The following is a 21384-nucleotide window of genomic DNA, read 5'->3' on the forward strand; positions in this document are numbered from 1 at the left end:
GCAAACGCTCATCAACAGAGGATGAAGTACATTAGTGTAGGTCACAAATGGGCCGTTACACAACTGTGTGCCCATGTAGACATGTAGAAAACCATTTAAGTTAAAACAGAGATTTAATTTTCACTACAAGTCACACAGACACTGAAACTCTGGAAGGACCCTGCATGCTCAGCCTGCTGCCCATGGCTGGCTTTGGGAATGACCTCCTGCTGGCTTCTCTTTAGCCCGTTCCCCTGTTTCTTTAATAACCAAAAAGACAGTGATGTTATTCCTGCGTGACAGGAGAAAATGTTTGTGGTCGTGACTCCACAGAGGAGGGAGAACATGTCTGCTGACTCATGAGACCAGCACCAACCACTGCGTGGTGGCCCTTGTACCGACATTATCATGACCTGAACACTGAGCAGCGGGGCAAGGCAGCGATGCCCACTTCACAGGATCCGTGGCTGATTTATGACATTGAGAAAAGTCCCCAGACAGCTGGCCATCGTTCTATAGATACACACACTCTACAAGAATGTACGGACAGACAGCATGCACCTGCTCGCCACCACATCCAAATGATGGGCGCCAGTGACGCCTCCCTCCAGAGCACCACTAACTGCAGGAACACTAGGGACAGCCAGTTCTTTACAAAATGCCACAGAGCTATGAACTTAGTCCTTAAACACCAAGATACAACATGACTTATGCACTCTGAATCAACTGTAGGGTGCACTGTACCCTGTTTCCAACAGGGGAATACCTGTGTACACACACACATACCCACCCCACCCACGCCACATACGCACATTCACCACACACAATACACAAATATACAAACCACACACATGTACATGCAACACACATTACACATTTTGAGTTATCTTGCTATTTGCCTGTACCCCATGTCCTGATGGAACTACAGACACCAGACTTCACAGCCCATCGCAGATTGCTGGCATCTGGAAGTCTTGGGACACGACTGACTGCAACTGCCTGTAGTCATCAGGAAAGAAGCAAAGATTAAAATATTACTGAATGGCACTCTCGGATGGTGAATGCACGGAAAGAAAAGGCCTCGTGTTTGTAATAAGTAAGAGGCGGGCATTATTTGGCCCTCTGACATGTGACTTTAGCATTGTAGAAGTTCGTAATGACTTTGCAAATCAAGTCACGACAGATCAGGTCAAAACACCCGAGTCTGGAGGTGTGACATCATCTTGCAAGGGCCTTGGTAGCTCTAGGCGAAATGCAGCATGGGAATTTCAGTCCTGGCTCTTCACTGCCTGCTCCAGGGGTCCCAAGCTAGGTGTGAACCGCATTTCCATCCTGCTGGCCCCTTGGGTGGGGGAAGCCCCATTGAGGCGCTGTTGAAAATCACGTAAGTCCACCCTGTTGCCACCCCCTGGACCTGGAAGAAGGGCCAGAAGGCGAGTCATCCCACTGCAGTTCACTCGGAAAAGCCTTCTGGACGGAGAGCCACTGCAAAACCCAATGCAGTAATGGTCTGCATGTGGCCTCAGACCCAGAAATCGTCCTCTTAGTTCTGTGGAAGCAAACAAGGCTGCTTTGTTAGGTGGCAAAGCTCCCTATAAACAAGCATCTCAGAGCACAGCCAGGCACCAGCAAATGACAGCATTGGTCTCTCCTCTCGCAGAGCCACCCACGGGCTCCATCTCTGAACACTGTCCACACGGCCCTGTCTTAGGTCGCTGGGATCACCTGGAGTGTGGGCCACCAGGCGCCATGGGCCTGGCCCCTCACCCTGCAGGGCGGTGTCCCCTGCGGCTGTAAGCCCAGAACTGCCAGCAGGAGAATTTGTGTCCAGGACCCAGCAGAGGCGGAGCTCAGCACAGGAGCCTGGGCTGCCAGAATCCACAGGTGGGGAAGCGAGAGCACCAGGCACATTTCGAGATCATTTGATAGATAAAGGAAAGGCTGTGCTGATTGATGAATTTCGGCTTTGTCTAATTGCATAATCCCTATTTGCTTTCAGCAAAACTATAATTACTGATTTATACGGTTGAGTTACACAGTGTGTAAGGATGGTTTTGAAGCGTTGCTATTGTAAGAAAAAAGGAAGCAACGGAATGCTTATCAGTAATGGAATTATTAAAGTGCACCCCTGTGCTGGGTTGTTATTTACTAAGAGGAACAGTCAGAGGATAAGGAGGGAGCACAACAATTAGGTGTAGTCTGAGGGCAGAAAGGAGAAGCAGATGACAGATCGAGTGACAGACTGATTGACAGACAACAGACACTGTGAAAGACGACATGATACAACACACAGGGAAAGGGTGACTCCAGGGGAATGGAGGAAAAACATTAATTTTGTTTATGTATCCATAGTGTCTTGTGTGTTATTTTTGTAATAAAAATAATATTATAAAAATATTATACAATTCAGAAGATGATTCAAGAAGACCAAGATATAATTTTTTAAACCTTTCTTTCAGCTTGATCATGAACAAAATCACCAGGTATTATTACTAAACATTACTAGACAGCTCTATAAGTCAGGCATACAGCTCCAAGTTCTAAAATGCATAGGTGAGAAAACACAGCTCTCTAATCTCGACCCGCTTGCAGCCCAGTGGGGGAGGCAAACAGTGAGCTGTAACCATAATAAAAACACAAACTGCAAAGTAAGCTGCAGGATGCTGTGCCAGGAGGAAAAAGGGACAGAGGGTTCAGCCCAGGGGCATCAGAAGCCTTCCCACTGGTGGAGGGCACACATGCAAAGGTCCTGAACAGGTAAGAAGCAGGAGACGGGACGCTGAGCCGGGTGGAGGGGGAAAGAGATGAGGGGGCAGATGGCAGAGGGTCCCACAGGCCATCGTGGACTATAGGGCTTTTCCTCTGTACAAGGCTGGAGCCACACGGGGTTCTGAGCAGAGGGACCAGGTCTGGTTAGGTTGAAAGGCCACGGGGTGCAGTGCTGGGAACAGACCACATGGGGACAGTCAGCTGCAGGAGCACCACCAGAGACGAGGAGGAGCCCAGAGGCCTCCCGGGGAGTGGGGAAGTTCGCAGTTTGTGGGGCACTGCTTAGAAACCACAGGGTGTTCAAGCAGTTTGCTGTTGGAGTTTGCTGGCTAATATTTTTTTACTTATTTAATAAAGCCAACCCCTAATAAATAGAGGTTAAAGGCAAAGGCCACAGCATAGAGCAGTAATCTTAATGATCACATTAATTAATATGCATTTCAGACTTTATTCATCCAAGGCCTGCCTAAAGTGCTCCCAAAATGTGCAACGCCAAAGGGTGCAAAGTGCACACCCTCTCAGACGCCCTGCGCACGTGCTCCCACTGCTTCTTGAGACCCACGTCCTAGACGCGCTCCAAGGACATGTCCATTGAGGAATCTCCCTGCCTGCCAGGAATTTCCTTCTGCTTACACACGCGCCAGAGCTGTGAGAGAGGGTGGGGCCTTTACAGTCACCAAGAGGCATAGCACCCTTCCGTCCGATGTCTGCAGATCTGATGGGTGGTGTGTGTGTGTGTGTGTGCGTGTGCGTGTGTGTGGAGAGAGATGCTGGCTTCCTGCACAAGTAAACTGACTTACAAATCAGCATTCCAGTGTTCTTAGGCTTCCACAGGAACACTGTCGATATGCACTCCCACTCGTAATGCAGCTGCAGTTGCAAATTCGGTTGGTTTTTTCTCGACATCTTATCATAAACATTTGCTTCCCTTCTGTTTTGTGCTCCAAATTATAATCTAGCATCTGTATGGGTGTGTGATAAAAAGTGTGGCACACTTTCAGACCCTGGAGTGATCATAAGAAAAGATGCAAAAGGCAGGGCACCAGGTGACTCGCACCTGTAACTCTTGCTACTCTGGAGGCAGAGATCAGGAGGATTGAGGTTTAAGGCCAGCCTGGGCAAAAAGAAAAACCCTCTCTCAAAAATGTCCAACACAAAAATGTTTGGTGGAGTGTGGCTCAAGTGGTAGAGCACCTGCCTACCAAGCACAAGGCCCTGAGTTCAAACCCCAGCATTAAAAACAGCAACAACAACAAAGAACTTAGAAAAAAAATAACACAGTCCTTACACCCAGAGAAAACAGACAAAGGAAATGAGAGGGGTGTGTGTCAAGGAATCAGAACGCAAACAGAAGTTGACAGGAACACTGATAAATGCTGAAGCATGGCTGAAAACCATGGAGAGAAACACAAGTAACCACTGTGAGAAAACGTGGGGAGGGAATCATAACAGACTCAGAAACGCCTGTAGACACACATTTGATGGTGTGGACAAAACGAACTAGAAATGAATCAGAGAGCTGTGATACCATTTCTCAGCAAACCGATACAGAAGAAACCAAGTCTGAATAATCACATAATTAACTTAAGAACCCGTGTTCATGATTTAAAGTTTATACACAAAAACAATGCAGATATAGACGGCTTCCCTAACAAAGTCTACCAAATACGTAAGAATGGCTTATATAAATCTTACTCAAATTCTTACTTAGAAATCAAAGCAGGGCATCCTTCTGCTCATTCTACAAGGCCAGCTTATCACGCATTCTGAAAATCTGAAAAAGAATGCAAACTAAAGGATGCAGAACTCTAAAACCAAATGTTGCCAAGCTAAATCTCACAATAGATAAATGGAAAATATGTCAGAACCAGGTTGAGTTATTCCAGAAAGGCAAGATTGGTTTACTGGGGTTTGAACTCAGGGCCTCCACTTACTAGGCAGGCGCTCTACCACTTGAGCCACTCTGCCAGCCTGAGACAATTTCCTTAATCTGATAAAGGGTGTCCAGAAAACATTGTAAGTAGGGAGATACTCAGCCCCCTGTGCACCCAAGTGACACCTGGACACTGGTTATCATCACCCCTCAATGTCCCACTAAGCCCCAACCGCCACCGCAAAGAAAGAAAAGCAAGGGTGTCCGAATCATGAAGAAAGACCCGTGACCCTGCCAGTCACAGCCAGGGTGGACGTGAATGAAAGGAATCCAGACAGAGCAGTCAGTCCTACAAATTAACACATGCACTTAGCAAAGCTGCCAGACGCCTCGTTGGCTTTTCTGCACATCAACAAAAAAGAAAAGGTAACGCCAAAGGTAACATGGTCATAGCGTTAGAAAAAAACACGAGGAAAGAGGCAAATGCAGATAGAGATGCATGAAATCGCTATCAAAGTTATCAAATAATATTGCAGACATTAAAGAAAACCTCTATAAACAAGTAGCTATTCCATACCCTTGGGCTATAATACCCAACATGTTAAAGACAGAATTTCTCCCCAGATACACCCCCAAGACCAGCAGGTTCCCATCAAATACAACATGCTTTCTGTAGTTTCCTAGCTGAGTCTAAATTCACATGATATTCCCAAGTCAAGAGCAGCTGAGATACCCCAAGGAAGGGGGGATCTTGTTTTGCTGAACATCAAAAAGATAACAGTAATTAAGGCCAGAAGTGGTAGCTTACACCTGTAATACCAGCTAATCAGGAGGTAGAGATTGGGAGGCAAGCAGTTCTAGCCAGCCCAGGCAAACCTTGAGACCCTATCTCAACCCTAACCAAAGCAAAAAGGGCTGGAGGCTTGGCTTAAGTGGTACAGCACCTGCCTAGCAAGTGCAGAGACCCTGAGTTCAAACCCCAGTAACTCCTCCCTCCCCCCAAAAGAAGATACAGTAATTAAGCTGCCAGGACAGAGGACACACTAGCCAAACAGAAGAGGCAGCCCACACAGACTGAGACTAAGTGGGCAGAACTCACGACAAAGCTAGTTGTGCAGAAGAGGGCAGAAGGGACTCCCTTCTCACCTGATGTTACCCTGGCCTCTGTGAGTAAGATGAAGTAAAGTGTAGCCCCTCCACCCCACTTCATGCAATCCACAAAAACATGCTCTAGATGGGATGTGGACCTAAGTAGGATAAAAATCATAAAGTCCTAAAGACTGCATTAGAAATGTCTTCGAAAGGGCACAAAGGGCTAATGAGAAATAAGATCACATAAAAATAAGAACTCCTGCCCACCAAAGGACAGCAGTAAGAGCATCCCAGAAGAGAAGACATACAGTGATAAAGGACCCACACCCCGTCCTGCCATCTCCAGCCCTGTCACTTTCTGAAATAAAATGTAAAGGAATAATTGTGGGGTTATTTTTACAAAGAAAAGTAGTCCTGGAATGTTCTTCGATGAGTTCACTGTGTGGACAAGGAAGCTGAGGCACGGGAACTTGGACCTGGGGTCTCACAGGCCCCGAGCTTTTCCCCTGTATTAGGCTGGATGAAGACAGAGGCCAAGGAGGAAACAAGTACATCATAAAATAAGCCCCCAAATTCAACACCCTTTTTCATTAAACAACAACAAAACAAAACCAGAACTAGAACAAGGCAACTTCGTCATACTGGTCAAGACGTCTGAGAGACCCACAGGCAGCCCCACACTCGCTGGGGAGGGACCTGCCACTCTCACCTACGATCAAGGTGGATGTGCCACTGGACTCCTCCACTCAACACTGGGTTAGATGTCCTCGTAGCCAGGACCACCAGGCTGGAAGAAGAAGTAAAAGGCGCCCAGCCTGAAGACAGAAGCAAACCCATCTCTCTGCAGGTGGCACGGGCTCCTGATGCCCATGCAGAAAAGAAAAGACAAAGGAATCCGCTTTAAAAACAGCATCCAAAACTAGCAAGTCTAGCAAAGTTCCAGGGATGAAGACGCGAGAATGAACTGCTTCATTCTTTACACTAACCGTGAACATTCTGAAGATGAAATTAGAAAACAACTCATTTTACAATAATATCAAGCAGAAGAAAATACTTGGGAAGAAATTTAACAGAAGTGTTAAGACTTACATGCCGAAAGCTACACAGTGTTACTGAATGCAGTTAAAGACCTGGTCATATGGAGAGAGCCACGCTGACATTCAAGGACTCAGCCTCTATTTCTAGCTAATATACAGAGTCCATGACGGCCTCACCAAAATCCCAGCTGTCTTCTGTGCAGGATCAAGAAGCCAGAAACCTACTTTCCAGATCAATGATGGTCAACAAGGACCTCAGACAACTCAGTGGAGAAGGAACTGTCTTTTCAACAAATGGTGCTCCATAACTGAAGGCCCAAGTGCAGAAGGATGAATCTGGACCTCTACCACAATCAGGTACCAAAGTGACTCAAAGTGAGTGATAAAACTGCAAAAACCTCAGGAGGAAATACAGGAGAAATCTCCAGCCTTGGATTAGACCATGAGTTCTAAGATATGATACCAAAAATATAAGTTATTATACCAAAAATATAAGATACGATGCCAAAAATCTAAACAAGAGAAAAAAATAAATCTGCAAATTTAAAGTTTTAAAGCTTTTTGCTGCGAAGACCACACCAAGAACATTAATTGGAAATCCCCAGATGGGAAACCCTTTAAGTCACGGTTCTCATGAATTTGAATCACGCAGGCAAGAAAGCTGATCCAATTTACAAACAGGCAGAGGCACGAAATGGACATTTCTCCAGAGAAGATGCAAGGCAAGCACAGGAAAGATGCTCTGGTCAGAAGGACGCAAGTCCAAACCCCGCAGCTCCCACGCCACACCACTGGTGGCTCTAATCAAGAGTCCACTGTTGACCGCAGGCTGAGTCCCACGCCCTCCTGCCTCCTGGAGGGAGCTTAAGGTGGAAAACCTCACACGTAGTGGTTACCACAACCCTTCAATTCCACCTTAGGTAGACACCCAAGTGAAATGAAAGCATGTCTCCACGCAAGGATTTGTGCAGAGCTGTCCAAGCGACATTCTTCACAATAGCTACCAAGTGGACACAACCCAAGTTCATGGATGATCCAATGAAGTGCCAATGTGCCATAGCCGTGCTGTGGAACATTGTTCTGTCATAAAAAAGGAGGAGCGTTCTGACGCTACACCAGCGGACCAGGAAAAGTGAAGGGCCGCACAGCTAAAGACCACACGGCCTGGCTCCACCTAATGACCCGTCCACAGAGGCCGATGAGGGGGTGTAGAGGAAGTGGGGGTGACTGCTAATGAGGGCAGAGCCTCCTTTTGGGGTGGTGAAAGGGTTCTAAAAATAATCCTGGCGGTAGTTACCAAAATTTGGTGAGGCTACTGAAACGTATACTTTTATTTTTAAGTGGAACTGGGGTTTGAACTCAGGACTTACATCTTGCAAAAAGCAGGCGTTCTACCTACCGCTTGAGCCACTCCTCCAGCTCAAGTGCACACTTTAAGATGAGTTATATGGTATGTGAACTCAATAAAGCTATTGTTTAAAAAAAATTAAAGGCAAACCGAGGTTTCCAACGTGTGTGCCTTAGGAAACCAACTAAGGAGCTGACGAATGAGACATGGTTCTCACGATGCGATTTTTAAAAATTAAACCTCAACCGAGCCTTTGCCAGGTTTGCCCACTTTCTCCTCCTCCGTCCGGGCCGCGCGTCGCAGGGTCCCGGGCGCAGCCGGCGAGGGCGCACGGCGGGGAGGACGGGGCGGGCCGGGGGCGGCCGCCGTGACCTCGGGGCGTTGCCAGCGCCGCACTGGGCGGCCAGCGATAGGTCCGTCCCCACCTGGGCGACCTGCGGAGCCGGGGGCGGGGAGAGGCGGTGCCGGAGGACGCGCGGCGGCCGCGGGTCGGGTCCGCGCTGCGGCTCCGGGGCGCGGGCGGGATGTGGGCGCCGGGCGGCCCCCCGGGGCCTGCGGGCTGGGACCGCCGCAGGGTGGGCGCGCGGCTGCGCGCGGCGCTGGCCGGGCTGCATGAGCTGCAGGGCTTGCGCGCCACGCAGCAGGCGCGCGTGCGGGGCGCCCTGGCCATGCAGCCCCCGCCCGGGCCCGCCGAGCCCCGCGGTCCCCGCGGCCACGAGCTGCGGCTGGAGGCGACGCTGGCCGCGCTGCAGGAGCAGCTGGTAAGGAGCGGGCCTGGTCACCTGCGCGGGCGGGCGGCGGCGGCGGCCAGCGGGTGAGGGGCTGTGTGATGCTCCGAGCGCACGTCCTTTGTGCTCCCCTGGGACGCGGCTCCATTCCCAAGGCGCGGAGGCCGGGCGCGGAGGCGCAAGCAGAGGGAACGTGCTGCGGGGCGCGATCGGGGCACGATCGGGGCACGATCGGGGCACGATCGGGGCACAAACACCTTTGCCTGCTGCTGACGCTGACAAATTGGGGGCGCGTGCCTGTGCGCTGAGTGACAGCGCTGTTTGACTCGATTTCTCCCGGCGGAAGTCTGCTAGCATCCGGGCCTCACCCTGGGGTCCAGGTCCTCCTGCTGCGTTGGATTAGGGACAATGGTGTCTGGGTGGAGGGGAAGAGTGTGTCTGATGAGGGCTTCTTCCACGTTAACATGTAACCTGAGTCGTGAAAAAGGCGTGTCTGCTGGTCTGCAGAGGTGGGAGAGGGGACCCTTGTTGCTTTCTCTACCTGCGTCTTTCTCTGCTACCTGGGCCCTTCAAATGTCGGTGTTCCTTTAAACCCATTGAAGGTACTCCACTTGTCAACTCCTGTGGCTGCCACGGCTGTGTATAATTTCTTATGACTTATTAGAAACACCCCCAGAGAGTTTTTGCAGTACTGCAACTTTTTAAAGAAAAATACAAATGCTATAGATGTCTATTTGGTTGAGTTACTTCTGTTACTCTAAGTGGAATTTCTTTTACTGTAGCAATTCAGACCTGTCCAGTCTCAAAGTCGCCGCCCTCTTTACAAAGTTGCTGGGTGAAGCTGCTGCGTTCCTATCAGTTTAGCTCAGTCCCGTGTTAACTGGGGAAGGTTTGGGATTAAATAATCAGGAAGTCCAGTAGCTGGATATGCCCACCAGGACTCCTGTTATTTGCCCCATTACTAGCGACCAGAGGAGGTGGAGGCCTGGTGGAGAGTGGCCCAGACCCCAACTCTGCGCCTGGAGTCTGGGTGAGCCAGCTGCTGCCCCAAGAGAGGAGGTAGCTGGGGTGAGTGGGCCCTTCATACTGTAGGTCATCCACTGGTTGATCAAGTCACAACAGCAGATGTGAGGCTGGTGCCAGCCACACTCCCATCTCCCCCACCCTCAGTCAGGCCCACCCAGACACAGTGGCGTTACCTGCGTGAATTGTTCTTGCAAGTGGGTGAGAACACGGTTCATGATTAACTCAACTTCACTTGAACAAATCAGACCTGTGAGTACTCAGCCTCTAATTGCAAGTAGTCTTGGAGGAAATCAAGCAGGTTTTTGTTTTAATTTTTTTTCTCAATGTGGAGACCAGAAGGAACATGCAAACTTTGCCTTGAAACTCTGTGGAGTGGATTGTGTGATCAAAAAAGAAAAGAGCTGAATTTGTGGGACATCAGCCAGTGCTTAACATGTTCACATTTTTCTTACAGGAAAAAAAAATTAGGAGTGATGCTAGTTCTTTAGTCAAGAAAACAATCAAAGAGCTTGAGTCCAGTCCAGTTAAACACTCCAGTGACTCCAGCCCATGCGGCTCCTCCCCCTCCCGCTCACCTGGCCTCAGTCATCACTCAGGTGTGAAGACAGGAAGAGGTTTATCTGAGCCTGGGCTGCTTCAGCCTGCAGGAATTCTCAAGTGAAGACGTGCTTTAGCACTTCCAGGGCTGCGCCCTTTTAATTGTGTGTCAAAGTCACAGAGAGAGCACAGCGGGAGGTACTTAGTAGGCTTTTGTTGAACAAATACATTAGCGAGTTTTATTGTTGGAACAAAAGGAGAGATGGTCCAGGATTTACAGCTTCCTAGTCCATATTTCCATGCTAATACAACCTAGAGCCCTCTAACCTGCACTCTGCTGCAGTTGGCCTGGGCCTGTGCCTATTTTAAGGGAACTTGCCATTCCCAGGAAGCACCTGGCATTTCCACTTTATAAGGGCTGAGCTCCCCAGAGACCTTAAGTAGAAAGATGTCACCCGATCCCTGGCACTCAGGCCCAAGAGTAGTCTGAAAACCCCACCTTCACCAGCAGGTGCTGCTGCACCCATGGGAGAGGGGCCCTTGACTTTGCTGGTCGTGACTTGTTCTCAAAGTGGCAGCTTCAACAGCTCCTTTCATGGGCAGGCTCCAGGTTAACGCTGCAGGGGCGACCCACTGTCTGATCTGCAGCCGTAAGCAGGAAGCCTGGTGTTTGCCTTGGACCAGCCGTGCTTGCTTTGTGAACATGCTGGCAGCAAATGAAGGCAGGGCTGGGATCTTGGTGTCAGTCACCGTCTAGGACCAGGGTTCCTCCAGGGCTGCTGTGCTTATCGTCAGCAGTATGATCTGTGAACTTGTATCTTTGCTGTGGATTGATGGGGCTCTTCTAACTTAGCTATGGTCTTTACCCCCTACAGGAAGTCATCACGGAAAGAAAGGAAGTGTTTTAGATACTATCTCTGAATGTTAAGACACTTTTAACTTTTGTCCCCTTATTTTTTCTCCTTGTAATTAGGCCATGAAGTTTTTATTAGGATGGCAAAACAGATCTGTCTATAGGTTGGGGAGCGGAGGGGGCACCAGGGCAAATGCAAATCAAGCCACTTACAAGAGGAATGTAAAGTGTAAAGTGAGCTTTTTGAAGGAAGGGAGGGTTAACAAGAATAGTGGAAACCCTGAGAGCTGAGCTGGGATTTCCAGTCAGAGATGTGAATACTAACCACAGAGCAGTGCATGCATGCCTGTGCACACACAGGGCCAAGGGCTTTAAAAGGGGGCAGAGAAGCAAGTAGAAGCTTCAAAGTGTGGAAGTAAGACCCAGCAAAGAAACTGAACTATCTATGGGTCCTGTGGTTTTATGATAGGAAAGGAAAATCATTTGTAGGAAAAAATAAACTGCTCCTTCTTGAGTCTCGGTTGTTTTGGGGGGCAGACGGTAACCAGACTGCTGCACAGCTCTCTTGGTAGTGCTGGGAAGTGGGTTACCTTTGTGACCATGTGCCTGCTGGACGCCAGGGTGTCTGGACCTGTCGGGTGTTCTGAGCACAGTTTTGTTTAGCTCAGGACTGGTTTGGCCGTGCTCATGTTCACAGACCTTGGCGGCTACTCCAATCCCCCAGGCAGGTCCTGAAAGAAAGGCTGAGTTGGAAAAGGTGGCGGACTGAGTGCTGACCCAGGCATCTTCAACCCAGCTCACCTAAACCGGGGGAAGGAGGGTGTGTTTGCCACTTGCATTTCCAACACCTCTGCAGAAGTGGCCTCCTCCTATGAACAGCACACCATTCCTACCTACCTGCTTCTCTGTTGCCATGATTTTCCACACCACTGGAGTTGCCAACAGAGCTCCCCACTGGAAGTGGATGAACCACATCAACGAATTTCTCAGTTACTTGCCTTATTTCCAATTGCTAATCAAAACAATAAATACACAGTGAGCCTGGGAAGCGGGGCTCACTTCCCAGCAAACAATTGACAGGAAGAAATCACATTCCCTAAACACTCGATGCTAGTTTTATAATATGTACGTATATGTGTGTGTGTGTGTACATGATCACATGTACAGTTTACATGCATGCACATAATGCTCCCAATGAAAGACGGAGGATTCTGTACGTGCTCTGCATGTCTGAGCCTGAGGGCTTTGTCTCACAGTTTCGAAGAATGAAAATCCTAAGAATGAGTATAGCGGGAGCATTTACTGAGATAGAAGAGTAATAAAGAGTGGAACCCCCAGAACTGGGAGGGGTCCCAAGAAAAGGGTGCCCAAGAAGAGACGGGGTCTGAGGTTTTTATTCATTTTGTCCAGGGTTGTGCCATCTCTGGGCTAATTAGGTGTGGAGAGAGCAGCATTCTGGTTGGCTGTGCCTTCTGTGTTCTGATTGGTCGTGCCCTAATCTTCATACCATCCTTACTCTGGTCCATTCTGCTTTTTCTTCTTTCTGCCCTTTAAGGTCACAGGGAGGTCATAATGGAGGTTTTCAGGGACCCTTCTGCTCAGTAGATACACACACACACACACACACACACACACGAGTTAAGGATCGTAACCACCCGTACAGATGGCACTGCTGAGTCAGGGACCGAGGCTTGGAGAAGAGCCAGACTGTTGGGCAGAGCTGCCCTCAAATGTGACCTCATGAACAAGAAGTTCCCTGGGCAAGTTTTCTAGGTGAAGCTGATTTCCAGGTCCTTACTGAGAGCCCCCTTCCCTGGAGCCCTCCCTAACCTCTGGCAGATGGGAACACTGGTCAGGAAAGAGGCAGGAGTTGGGGTGCTGGAGGGCGCCCTTTCTTTCTTCTTTCCCTAGGATGTGTTACCCTTACAACAAAGGCTGAACGTTCTCACAGCCAGGTGCCACAGCCCATGGGGCTTCTGTGTGAAGAACACTGTGACACCAAATAAATTCTTACCTAGAACTACAAGAAGTGTGGAAGCTGTTACCTGGGGTTCTGGCCCCAAGGTGTACTGTTCTGGTTTTGACCACGCACTCTCACGAGCAGAACTGTTCTGCATCCCTATGAAGGTGGATCTTGTTGGAAATTGCTGATAGCTTTTAGAAGTCTGCACTGGAGAGAAAATACCTGTGTGTGCATGTGTGTTTGTGCGTGGTAGATGTGTGATCGTGTATATGTGTGATTGTGTGTATGTGTGTGGTTGTGTACAAGTATGTATGTGTGGTCATGTACACGTGTACATCTGTCAACGTGTTCATGTGTGTGGTAGTTTGCATGTGTGTATGTGTCATCTTGTGTTTGCATGTGTGGTTGTGTACATGTGTGTGTAGTTGTGGTCATATGCATGTGTGTATGTGTGTGCAAGTGTGTATTTATGATCGCGTGCAGGTATACATGTGTGATCGTGTGTGTGTGATCTTGTGTGTGCATGTGTGTGTGATTGTGTGCAGGTGTACATGTGTGAACGTGTTCATGTGTGTGTGGTAGTTTGCATGTGTGTATGTGTGAACGTGTGCATGTGTGTACTGTTGTGGTTGTATGCATGTGTGTATACGTGTGGTTGTGTACAAGTGTGTATGTGTGTGTATGTGTGATTGTGTATGTATCTCTGCAGAAGAGCCTCACCATGAGTAAGGAGCAGCTGCCTCCTTTGGCATTTTGGAGTTAAGTTGAATTCATGATGCAATTGTTTTCACCTTGTGGAACCTCGTGTTTGGATTTCTGCCCTTGGATTGGTTTTATTTCTCCTTCTTCCCCTGTGTAGTCACGGTTAAGACGACAGGATGCTGGCCTGAAGACACACTTGGACCAGCTGGACCAGCAGATAAGCGAGCTGCAGCTGGATGTGTGCAGGTCATCCTCTGAGGCCCCGGACAGTGACAGCAGACCCAGCTCAGGTATGGCCAGCCGGTGCCTGGGCCAGGGAGAGCCAGGGCCCTGCCTCCAGTGTACTCTGTGACCATGCAGCATTGCAAAAGTGAATCTGGACACAGTGAGCAGTGCTGGCCCTTAGCCTGTGTCCAGGCTGCTCTGAAACCTAGGGAGGTGGGGTGAGCCTGGAAAAGCATATGTTATTGAAAGTTACTAAAAATGAAAGGCTGTCATTAATTGTGTTGAGAGAGTTCATGAGTACAGTGGAAAAGTCTTTCTTCTGACATAAAAGAGCCCCAAGAGTTTCTCAGCTCCTTCTGGATAGAAGCAGCTTGTCGGTTCTGTTCGTGCTGGGTGACTGGAACATGTGAATGACCCTTTTATGGGCCACAGAACACATGGGAATTTATGTCTGTGGATTCATTCAGTGTAGAGTCTAAAGCATAACTTGTCAGAGACTCAGACAAGGACTTCTGTCCCTCCCTGTGCCTGTCTCCAAGTCACAGGAAAGCATACTGCAGTCACAGCCGGTGTGTGTGGCCTTGGTCACTTTTGCGTTCTAGATCGTATTCCCCACACAACACTTTTTTTATTCATTTAGTCACATGTGCATACATTGTTTGGGTCATTTCTTTCCCCTACCCCCCACCTTGCTTCTAGGCAGAACCTGTTCTGCCCTTATCTCTAATTTTGTTGAAGAGAAGACATAAGCAATAATAAGAAAGACATAGCGTTTTTGCTAGTTGAGATAAGGACAGCTATACAGAAATATTCCTAGCATTGCTTCCATGTACAAATATATACAACCCAGGTTGATTCCTCTCTAACTGATCTTTACACTGGTTCCTGATCCCCTTCTCATGTTGACCTCTGTCACTTTAAGGTTTCTGTATTGGCTCCTCTGGAGTGCGGACATCAAACACTTTCAAGTTTTGGGTTTCCTACCTATCCCCATTCCTCCTGTATGTGCTGTCCCCTTGTCATGTGACCCAAGTCCACAACATTACTGTGTTTGCTCTTGATTTAAAGTCCACATATGAGAGAGAACATACGATTCTGAGCCTGGCTAACCTCACTCAGAAAGACGTTCTCCAGTTCCATCCATTTACTTGCCAATGACAAGATTTCGTTCTTCTTCATGGCTGCATAAAATTCCATTGTGTACAGATACCACATTTTCTTGATCCATTCGTCAGTGGTGGGGCATCTTGGCTGTTTCCATAACTTGGCTATTGTGAATAGTGCCGCAATAAACATGGGTGTGCAGGTGCCTCTGGAGTCACCTGCCCACACAACACTTGAGGACAGAGATCCTGTCTTCAGGTCAGGCAGGTCGGAGGTGGGTTGAGTTCGGATGGCAAGCTGTGGTGCCCACCAGACTCTGAGCACTGCTGTGCATTTGTTTTGCACTGTGCTCGGGGCTGGGCTATGCACCCAGCAGTCCTGGGGGCTGAGGATTCTGGAATTGTCCCCACTGTCATGGGGCTGCAGATTAACCCAAAGGCAACCAGGAAGAGAGGGGGTGCCTGAGGCCTGCCTTGGGGCTGAGAAGCTGCCCTTTCTCAGGCAGTGGTTATGCATCTTCAGAAGCCACCAGCCAGGGACAGGGTGGGCAGCTATGGCATGCAGGTGAGGCAGATTCTGACCCACCATGGCCATACAGACTGTTCCTCAGAAGAATCTAGAACATTCCTTCCCTAGGACCATACTCACAGGTCAGCGTATCCAAGGCCTTCTCACCCCTCTCTGGACCGGCACAAGCGGGAGAGAGGATTTAGGGTCCTGTGGGCAGAGTGCCTTGACCAGCCTGTATCTGCTCTGTCCAGGCTTCTATGAGCTGAGTGACATGGGTTCCTGCTCCCTGTCCACCTCCTGCGCCTCTGTGTGCAGTGACCGCCTTTCCCCCTCGCTGGGCAGTTGGCTGCCTGCCTTCCAGCCCTCTAAGGCCAGGCCTGGCATGGGAGATTGGCGACCCCGATCTGCTGATGAGACCACTGTGCCGACTTGGAGACCCCAGCCCAATGAACAGCGCACCAGGCCCCTGGACAGTGCTGAGGATGTAGGCCAACCATGGGACATGTTCCGGCCCAGGCCAGTGTCTACAGGTGAGAGAGGCAAGAGATGATGAGGAGTCTCCTCTAAACGTGGGGGGACCAGGAGGGCCCTAAGTGTGGGGGGACATGGAGCAGGTGTACCTGACATCAAGCAGCCCTGGGGAAGGAGTCAAATGTGCGCATGGTGGGAGGCTGTCCTAATGATGCAGCTGTCTAGTTGTTGTAATTGGACATCAGGAAGTTTAAAAAGTATCCTTCAAAACCCCTAATCTGCTATGTTTGGAGTGAGAATCTAGGCACAAGCAGACACGGACAAGTGACTCAGGTCACCCTCTGCCTTTTCCATGTTGTCCCAAAAAGAAAAGACATCACTTGAGCCTCATTTTCTTTCCAACACAAGACCTGGCATATATTGTCCTCAGTCTCTCCCTGGTGACAGTTCTCAGATTCACTCTCAGGAGCCTGTGGACACCTCAGGGGAGTTTATGCCATGACTCTCTCTGTACCCCATTGTGGCTGCAGACACCCAGCCACGGCAGCTGGGTGAGGCACTGAGCTGAATCCAGCTCCCACCCTGTCTCCCTGAGGAGCAGGGATCAGTATGAACACTTGCTGAACCTCCACATGCCTGGAGCCCAGCACCAAGGAACAAGGGTTGAGTGTGAACCATCTCCTGACAGCCTCCTCTCAAGCTTCAAGCCCCACATGGGGAGAGGAAGGTTAGGGTGATTCTTCCCTGGTTGATGTGCGTCTGCATCTTCTCGTTCACAGGTGACCTTGAGAAAGTCCTCCCAGCTGACCTGGGACTCCAGACAGCCAGCACAGATACCATGTCCTCCTCCTTCCTCTGCCAGGGGACAGACATCCCACACCACTCGCCGGACCCCAAGTACCAACGTGACCTGGTGGCCAGAGGTGGCCAGGAGGTGTACCTGTACCCCAGTCCCTTGCATGCAGTAGCCCTGCAGAGCCCCCTTTTTGCTGTAACTAAGGAGACCCCACAACTCAGCAGCCACTCACCCCCCAGGACACCCCCTTTGGGCTCCAGGGATCTGAACAGGACCCAAGCTGGGCCAGTCCGTGAGTTAGGCCCAGCTGGAGCATACATCGACAGGCTTCTGCATCTGCGGAGCCAAAGGCCCCCTCAGAGGGGCATCATTGGGGAGCAAGGACCCCCAAGATACGGTTCATCCTCCTCCCCACAGAAGCTGGGCAACCAGAGGTCAGGTGGTGGAAATCAACCTGACAAGCTGGTCTGTGCCCCAGGGATAGCTGGGGGAGGGTCAGCTCAGAGCAGGGTTGCCAGTGGGGACAGCTTCCAGCAGCAGGGACCTGTACCCCTCGACACCCAGACCCCAAGCATCAACCCAGAAGAGGGACCCAAGCCCTGGAATCACTATATCCATGGGGACATCACTGTGGGCCTCTCTCCTTGCCCCCAAACCCAGCAGCCCCACAGTGACCACGGCCAAGACCAACTCCTGTCTCCTTCCAGGACAGTGGACAGTGAGAGCCCCTCTCTGGCCCCAGGGCTCTTTGCCCACCCACCCTGCACCACTGGTGAGGTGTCCCCAGTGAGGCTGAAGATAGGTTCCCCTCAGAGCAAGGCCGTGAAGACCAGGAGAAGGGCCAGTGACAAGGTGCTGAGGTTTGGGAAACAGCCAGCACCACTGCCCGATAGATACTGGGGCACTTACGCTGCTCCCCAGCTGCCCCTGGAGTGGGACCTCTCATACAGGCCCCAGGGAGGCGGGCTCGGGAGGAGGCCCACCCTGGCCAGGGACGCTCCTGGGAGGTCCTGCTCTGAATCCACCCTCTACCCTGTGCCGTTCTTTGTCCCCCTGGTAGTGTCCCGGGGGGAGAGTTGCCAGGCTTCCTCCCAAGCCCTGTTCCCTGTGGAAGCAGCCCCCCTCAGTGCAGGGACCAGGAGAAAACAGCGCAAGTGGCAGTCCACTGTGGAAATCTCAGCCAGGGCCCTCGCGGCCAGTTATCCTGAACCCCACCTGGGCCCCCCCAGGCGCACAGCTAGGAGAGAAAGTGGCCCCCAGGTCCGGGGCAGGCCCCTGCTGGCTCGTCAGGATGCCTGTGCCAAGAGTGAGTCGGACCCCTCTGAGCATTCAGCCGAGTGTGCCTCACTCTTCCACTCTACCATCGCTGAGACCAGCGAGGAAGAGGCCAGTGACCACACTGCCAACCGCTTTGGGGACCAAGAGTCCAGCCCTAGTGACTCAGAGGGCTATATCCAGAGCAGCGGTGGCAGCCTAGCAATGGATGGTGCAGAGGCTGGGCCAGGGAAGCTGAACAAGCCTCGGGTGGCCCCCCACAGGGCCCCGGGAGGCACAAGGTTACCTCTGCCCCCCATGCCCAAACTGTGCCGCATCAAGGCATCCAAGGCCCTGAAGAGGAAAATCCGCAGGTTCCAGCCCACGGCACTGAAGGTCATGACCATGGTGTGAGAAGCACTGACCAGGGTGTGACTGTGCTGTCCACCAGACAAGCCCAGAGCCCCAAGAGGCAGCAGGGCCCTTCCAGGCCATGAGTTGAGCAGACTGGGTTTTGTCATCTGCCACTCTGCTTTAGCTTCTGCAGTCACCCTGGGAGGAATCCCCCAGCAGGCTCCAGCCCTGGACCTCATCTTGAGTTCTGTGGGGTGGTGTTCCCTCCCAGCAGAGAGTCACAGACAACTGTGACAGCATTTTACAAACCACCTTGACTGCCAGTGCTTCCCACATCTGTCCAGTGATCCTAGCCCTAGCTTTCGTCCTTGTTACACTTTGGCTGGGGAGAGGGGGGCAGATGGAGACTCCGTTCCAAATCTTTAAGCCGTCCCTCCCAGAAACATTCTCTTGGAGACACTGGGCCTGCGTGCTAGAAACTGGACTGAACGCCATGCTAAACTCACAACGTGAATAAACACTAATTATGCCATTAGCTTCACAAATAAAACACCTACTTTGTGTCCTTTCTCCTGTATCGTGCACCCAAAAGGGTGGATTCCAGCCAGGCGGATCCAGGGCTACCTGCACAGCTGTACAAACTAACCCTGCAAACCATGCAACCCCGGTGTCAGCTGGCAGGAACAGTCCTCAGGGTCAAAGCTATTCACCATAGCCTACTTCCCCTGTGTACCCAGTCTCTGTCTTTCTTGGTAGCTTTCTTGGTCCACCCCTTCCATTTCTCTCCCTTCTGTGTCTCATTAAGAAAAAAATTATTCCGTGACGCTTGCTAAAGCGTGGTGGGGAAGCCATTATTCAGAACCATAGAAGTAGGTATAGTGACCCCTGCAACAGGACCGTGTTGGAGAGAGAGATGGGTCAAGACTAAATGAGCCCAGGCCAGTGGAGACAAAGCCAAGAGCAAGTGGGAACCAAGTGTCGAAAATAAGCAAGGGGAACAGCAGGGGTGTGGGGGAACATGGCTGAAGCCACCTAACGGGACTCTTGCTGAAGACATCCCTGGGGGGTGATGGAAGTAAGGACCCAGTTCACCTTCAGCTGACTGGCAGGGCCCACGGGCAGGTCAGGAACCTGACTAGAGATTGGTCAAACAAAGACTTTTTGTCTCTCTCTCAATCTCACTCTTCATCTCTCTACCTGTTGGGCCCAGGCATGCATTTCGATAGGTCCTTTCCTTCTCGTTTGATTTATTCTCTCTCAGTCAGGTTTCAAGAGAGTGAACGTGATTGTCATAGGCTCCACAGAGTCCTCTGGCCCTCCTGTGTCTGCCTGATCCTCACTCAGAACCAACAGGGTGGCAGCAATCGCCTGGCCTCAGCTGGCTTCTCACCAGGGTGAAGTTGCTTCCTCCACACATGAGTCTAATGGCTCCTTAGGATTCACAAAGAGGAACAAGTTGACCATGTTAGAAATGGGACCCAGTCTGTCTGGGCTCAGCAGGGTTGTAACTAGGCCCCAGGCTGTGCTTCCAAGGCAGGTGAGGAGCCCCCCAGTCCCCAAGTTCGGTCATCACCCATAGTATCAGGACAAGTTGGTAGTGTGCCGTGTGCAGGCAATGATGCAGGTGGCAATTTGGGGGAATACTGTAACACACAGAGTACAAGTCAGGGCACCAGTGATACAAAGCCAACCTAAGGCTATCACAGGACAGTCAGGCAGAGGGCACAGAGATGAAGATGAATTCCCGTGTTCCTCAGGGAACTATTTGTCTACCTCAATAAGTTTATAGATTAGCATATTTTTTCCAGAAGACATGGATGCAACCACTCACCTGAAGAGAAACAGGAAGGAAAGCCGCCAGGCGGGCCAGGGCGGGGCAGGCCATGGCCAAGGCTCCAGGGAGGCACCGTCAGGCTTGAACAGAGATGAGCATCCCATCGCTCTCGTGTCTAAAAAGTGTATGGTGGAGTATTTGACTTGAGAAATCTTTCCTAACTTCTGGCGTGCTTGAATTAAAGTCATTTTATCTATCCAAAAAACGTCAAGATAAGGCAGAAATTCAGTATATAAGGATTTGTAAGTTATAAAAATTAACAAAGTTTAATTACGGTGTTAGAGAAAAACACCCTGACATACTTTATTGAATCATATTCGATCACTTAAGAAAATACTGTGTCATCTTTACTGATCAGATTCAGGAATGGGGCCAGGCTCTCCAGAAGGGTTTCTCTGGGCCTACCCTCCATCCCAGGTGGAAGGTAACTGCTGTTTTAGGGACTTGCCAGGCAGTGCTACTGCCTGAAAGCCACCAGGTCCTCAGCATTAAATGCACAGAGCTGAGGAAATCGATGCCTGCCCCCAAAAATTCACTTACAGGTTAATTCTACTATCTGCTAAAGGAAAAAGAAAACACGCTGAAATTCGTAGGTGATAGACTATGGACTGTGATCTGGTGATGCCTCATTTATAAACAGTCCACAAACACCTATCGTTAAGGGCAAAAGACGGCAGGAATTCGTCTGGACTCCCTCCCAAACATCCCCACAGGGAGCTGTGACTCCCAGCCTCCTGCCTGCTCTTCAGACCCTCAGCCATGTCACATGGACCCCCATCCTTCAGTAGGTGCAGCAGGTCTCATGGAGGCCTGGCCAGCGAAGCCACACAGCAGGGCATGTTCGTTCACCCCTGTGGCTCCTGTGCCACTTGGTGGCACAGGAGCAGTGAGGCTCCTTCCCTCGTCTTGGTGCTGGGCCCTTTCTGGGC

The 21384-nt window shown here is 50.5% G+C and overlaps 1 protein-coding gene across 2 annotated transcripts; it reads left to right on the plus strand.

Moving 5' to 3' along the window:
* Window positions 1-8622: 8622 nt before the first annotated feature.
* On the plus strand, window positions 8623-19173 carry Dact2 (dishevelled binding antagonist of beta catenin 2). 2 transcript variants are annotated; one of them, XM_020167601.2, is made up of 4 exons: window positions 8623-8859; window positions 14065-14197; window positions 15998-16276; window positions 16997-19173. In XM_020167601.2, exons 1-4 carry the CDS (start codon window positions 8623-8625, stop codon window positions 18679-18681), a joined length of 2334 nt encoding a protein of 777 aa, XP_020023190.2. In that variant the 3' UTR covers window positions 18682-19173. The 2 variants fall into 2 exon arrangements, with proteins under 2 accessions (XP_020023190.2, XP_073926249.1); XM_074070148.1 differs by lacking the exon at window positions 8623-8859 and having other exon boundaries at window positions 14064-14197; window positions 16089-16276.
* The last annotated feature ends 2211 nt before the right edge of the window (window positions 19174-21384 follow it).

Source organism: Castor canadensis, chromosome 1, assembly GCF_047511655.1.
Source record: "Castor canadensis chromosome 1, mCasCan1.hap1v2, whole genome shotgun sequence".
Taxonomy (NCBI): domain Eukaryota; kingdom Metazoa; phylum Chordata; class Mammalia; order Rodentia; family Castoridae; genus Castor; species Castor canadensis.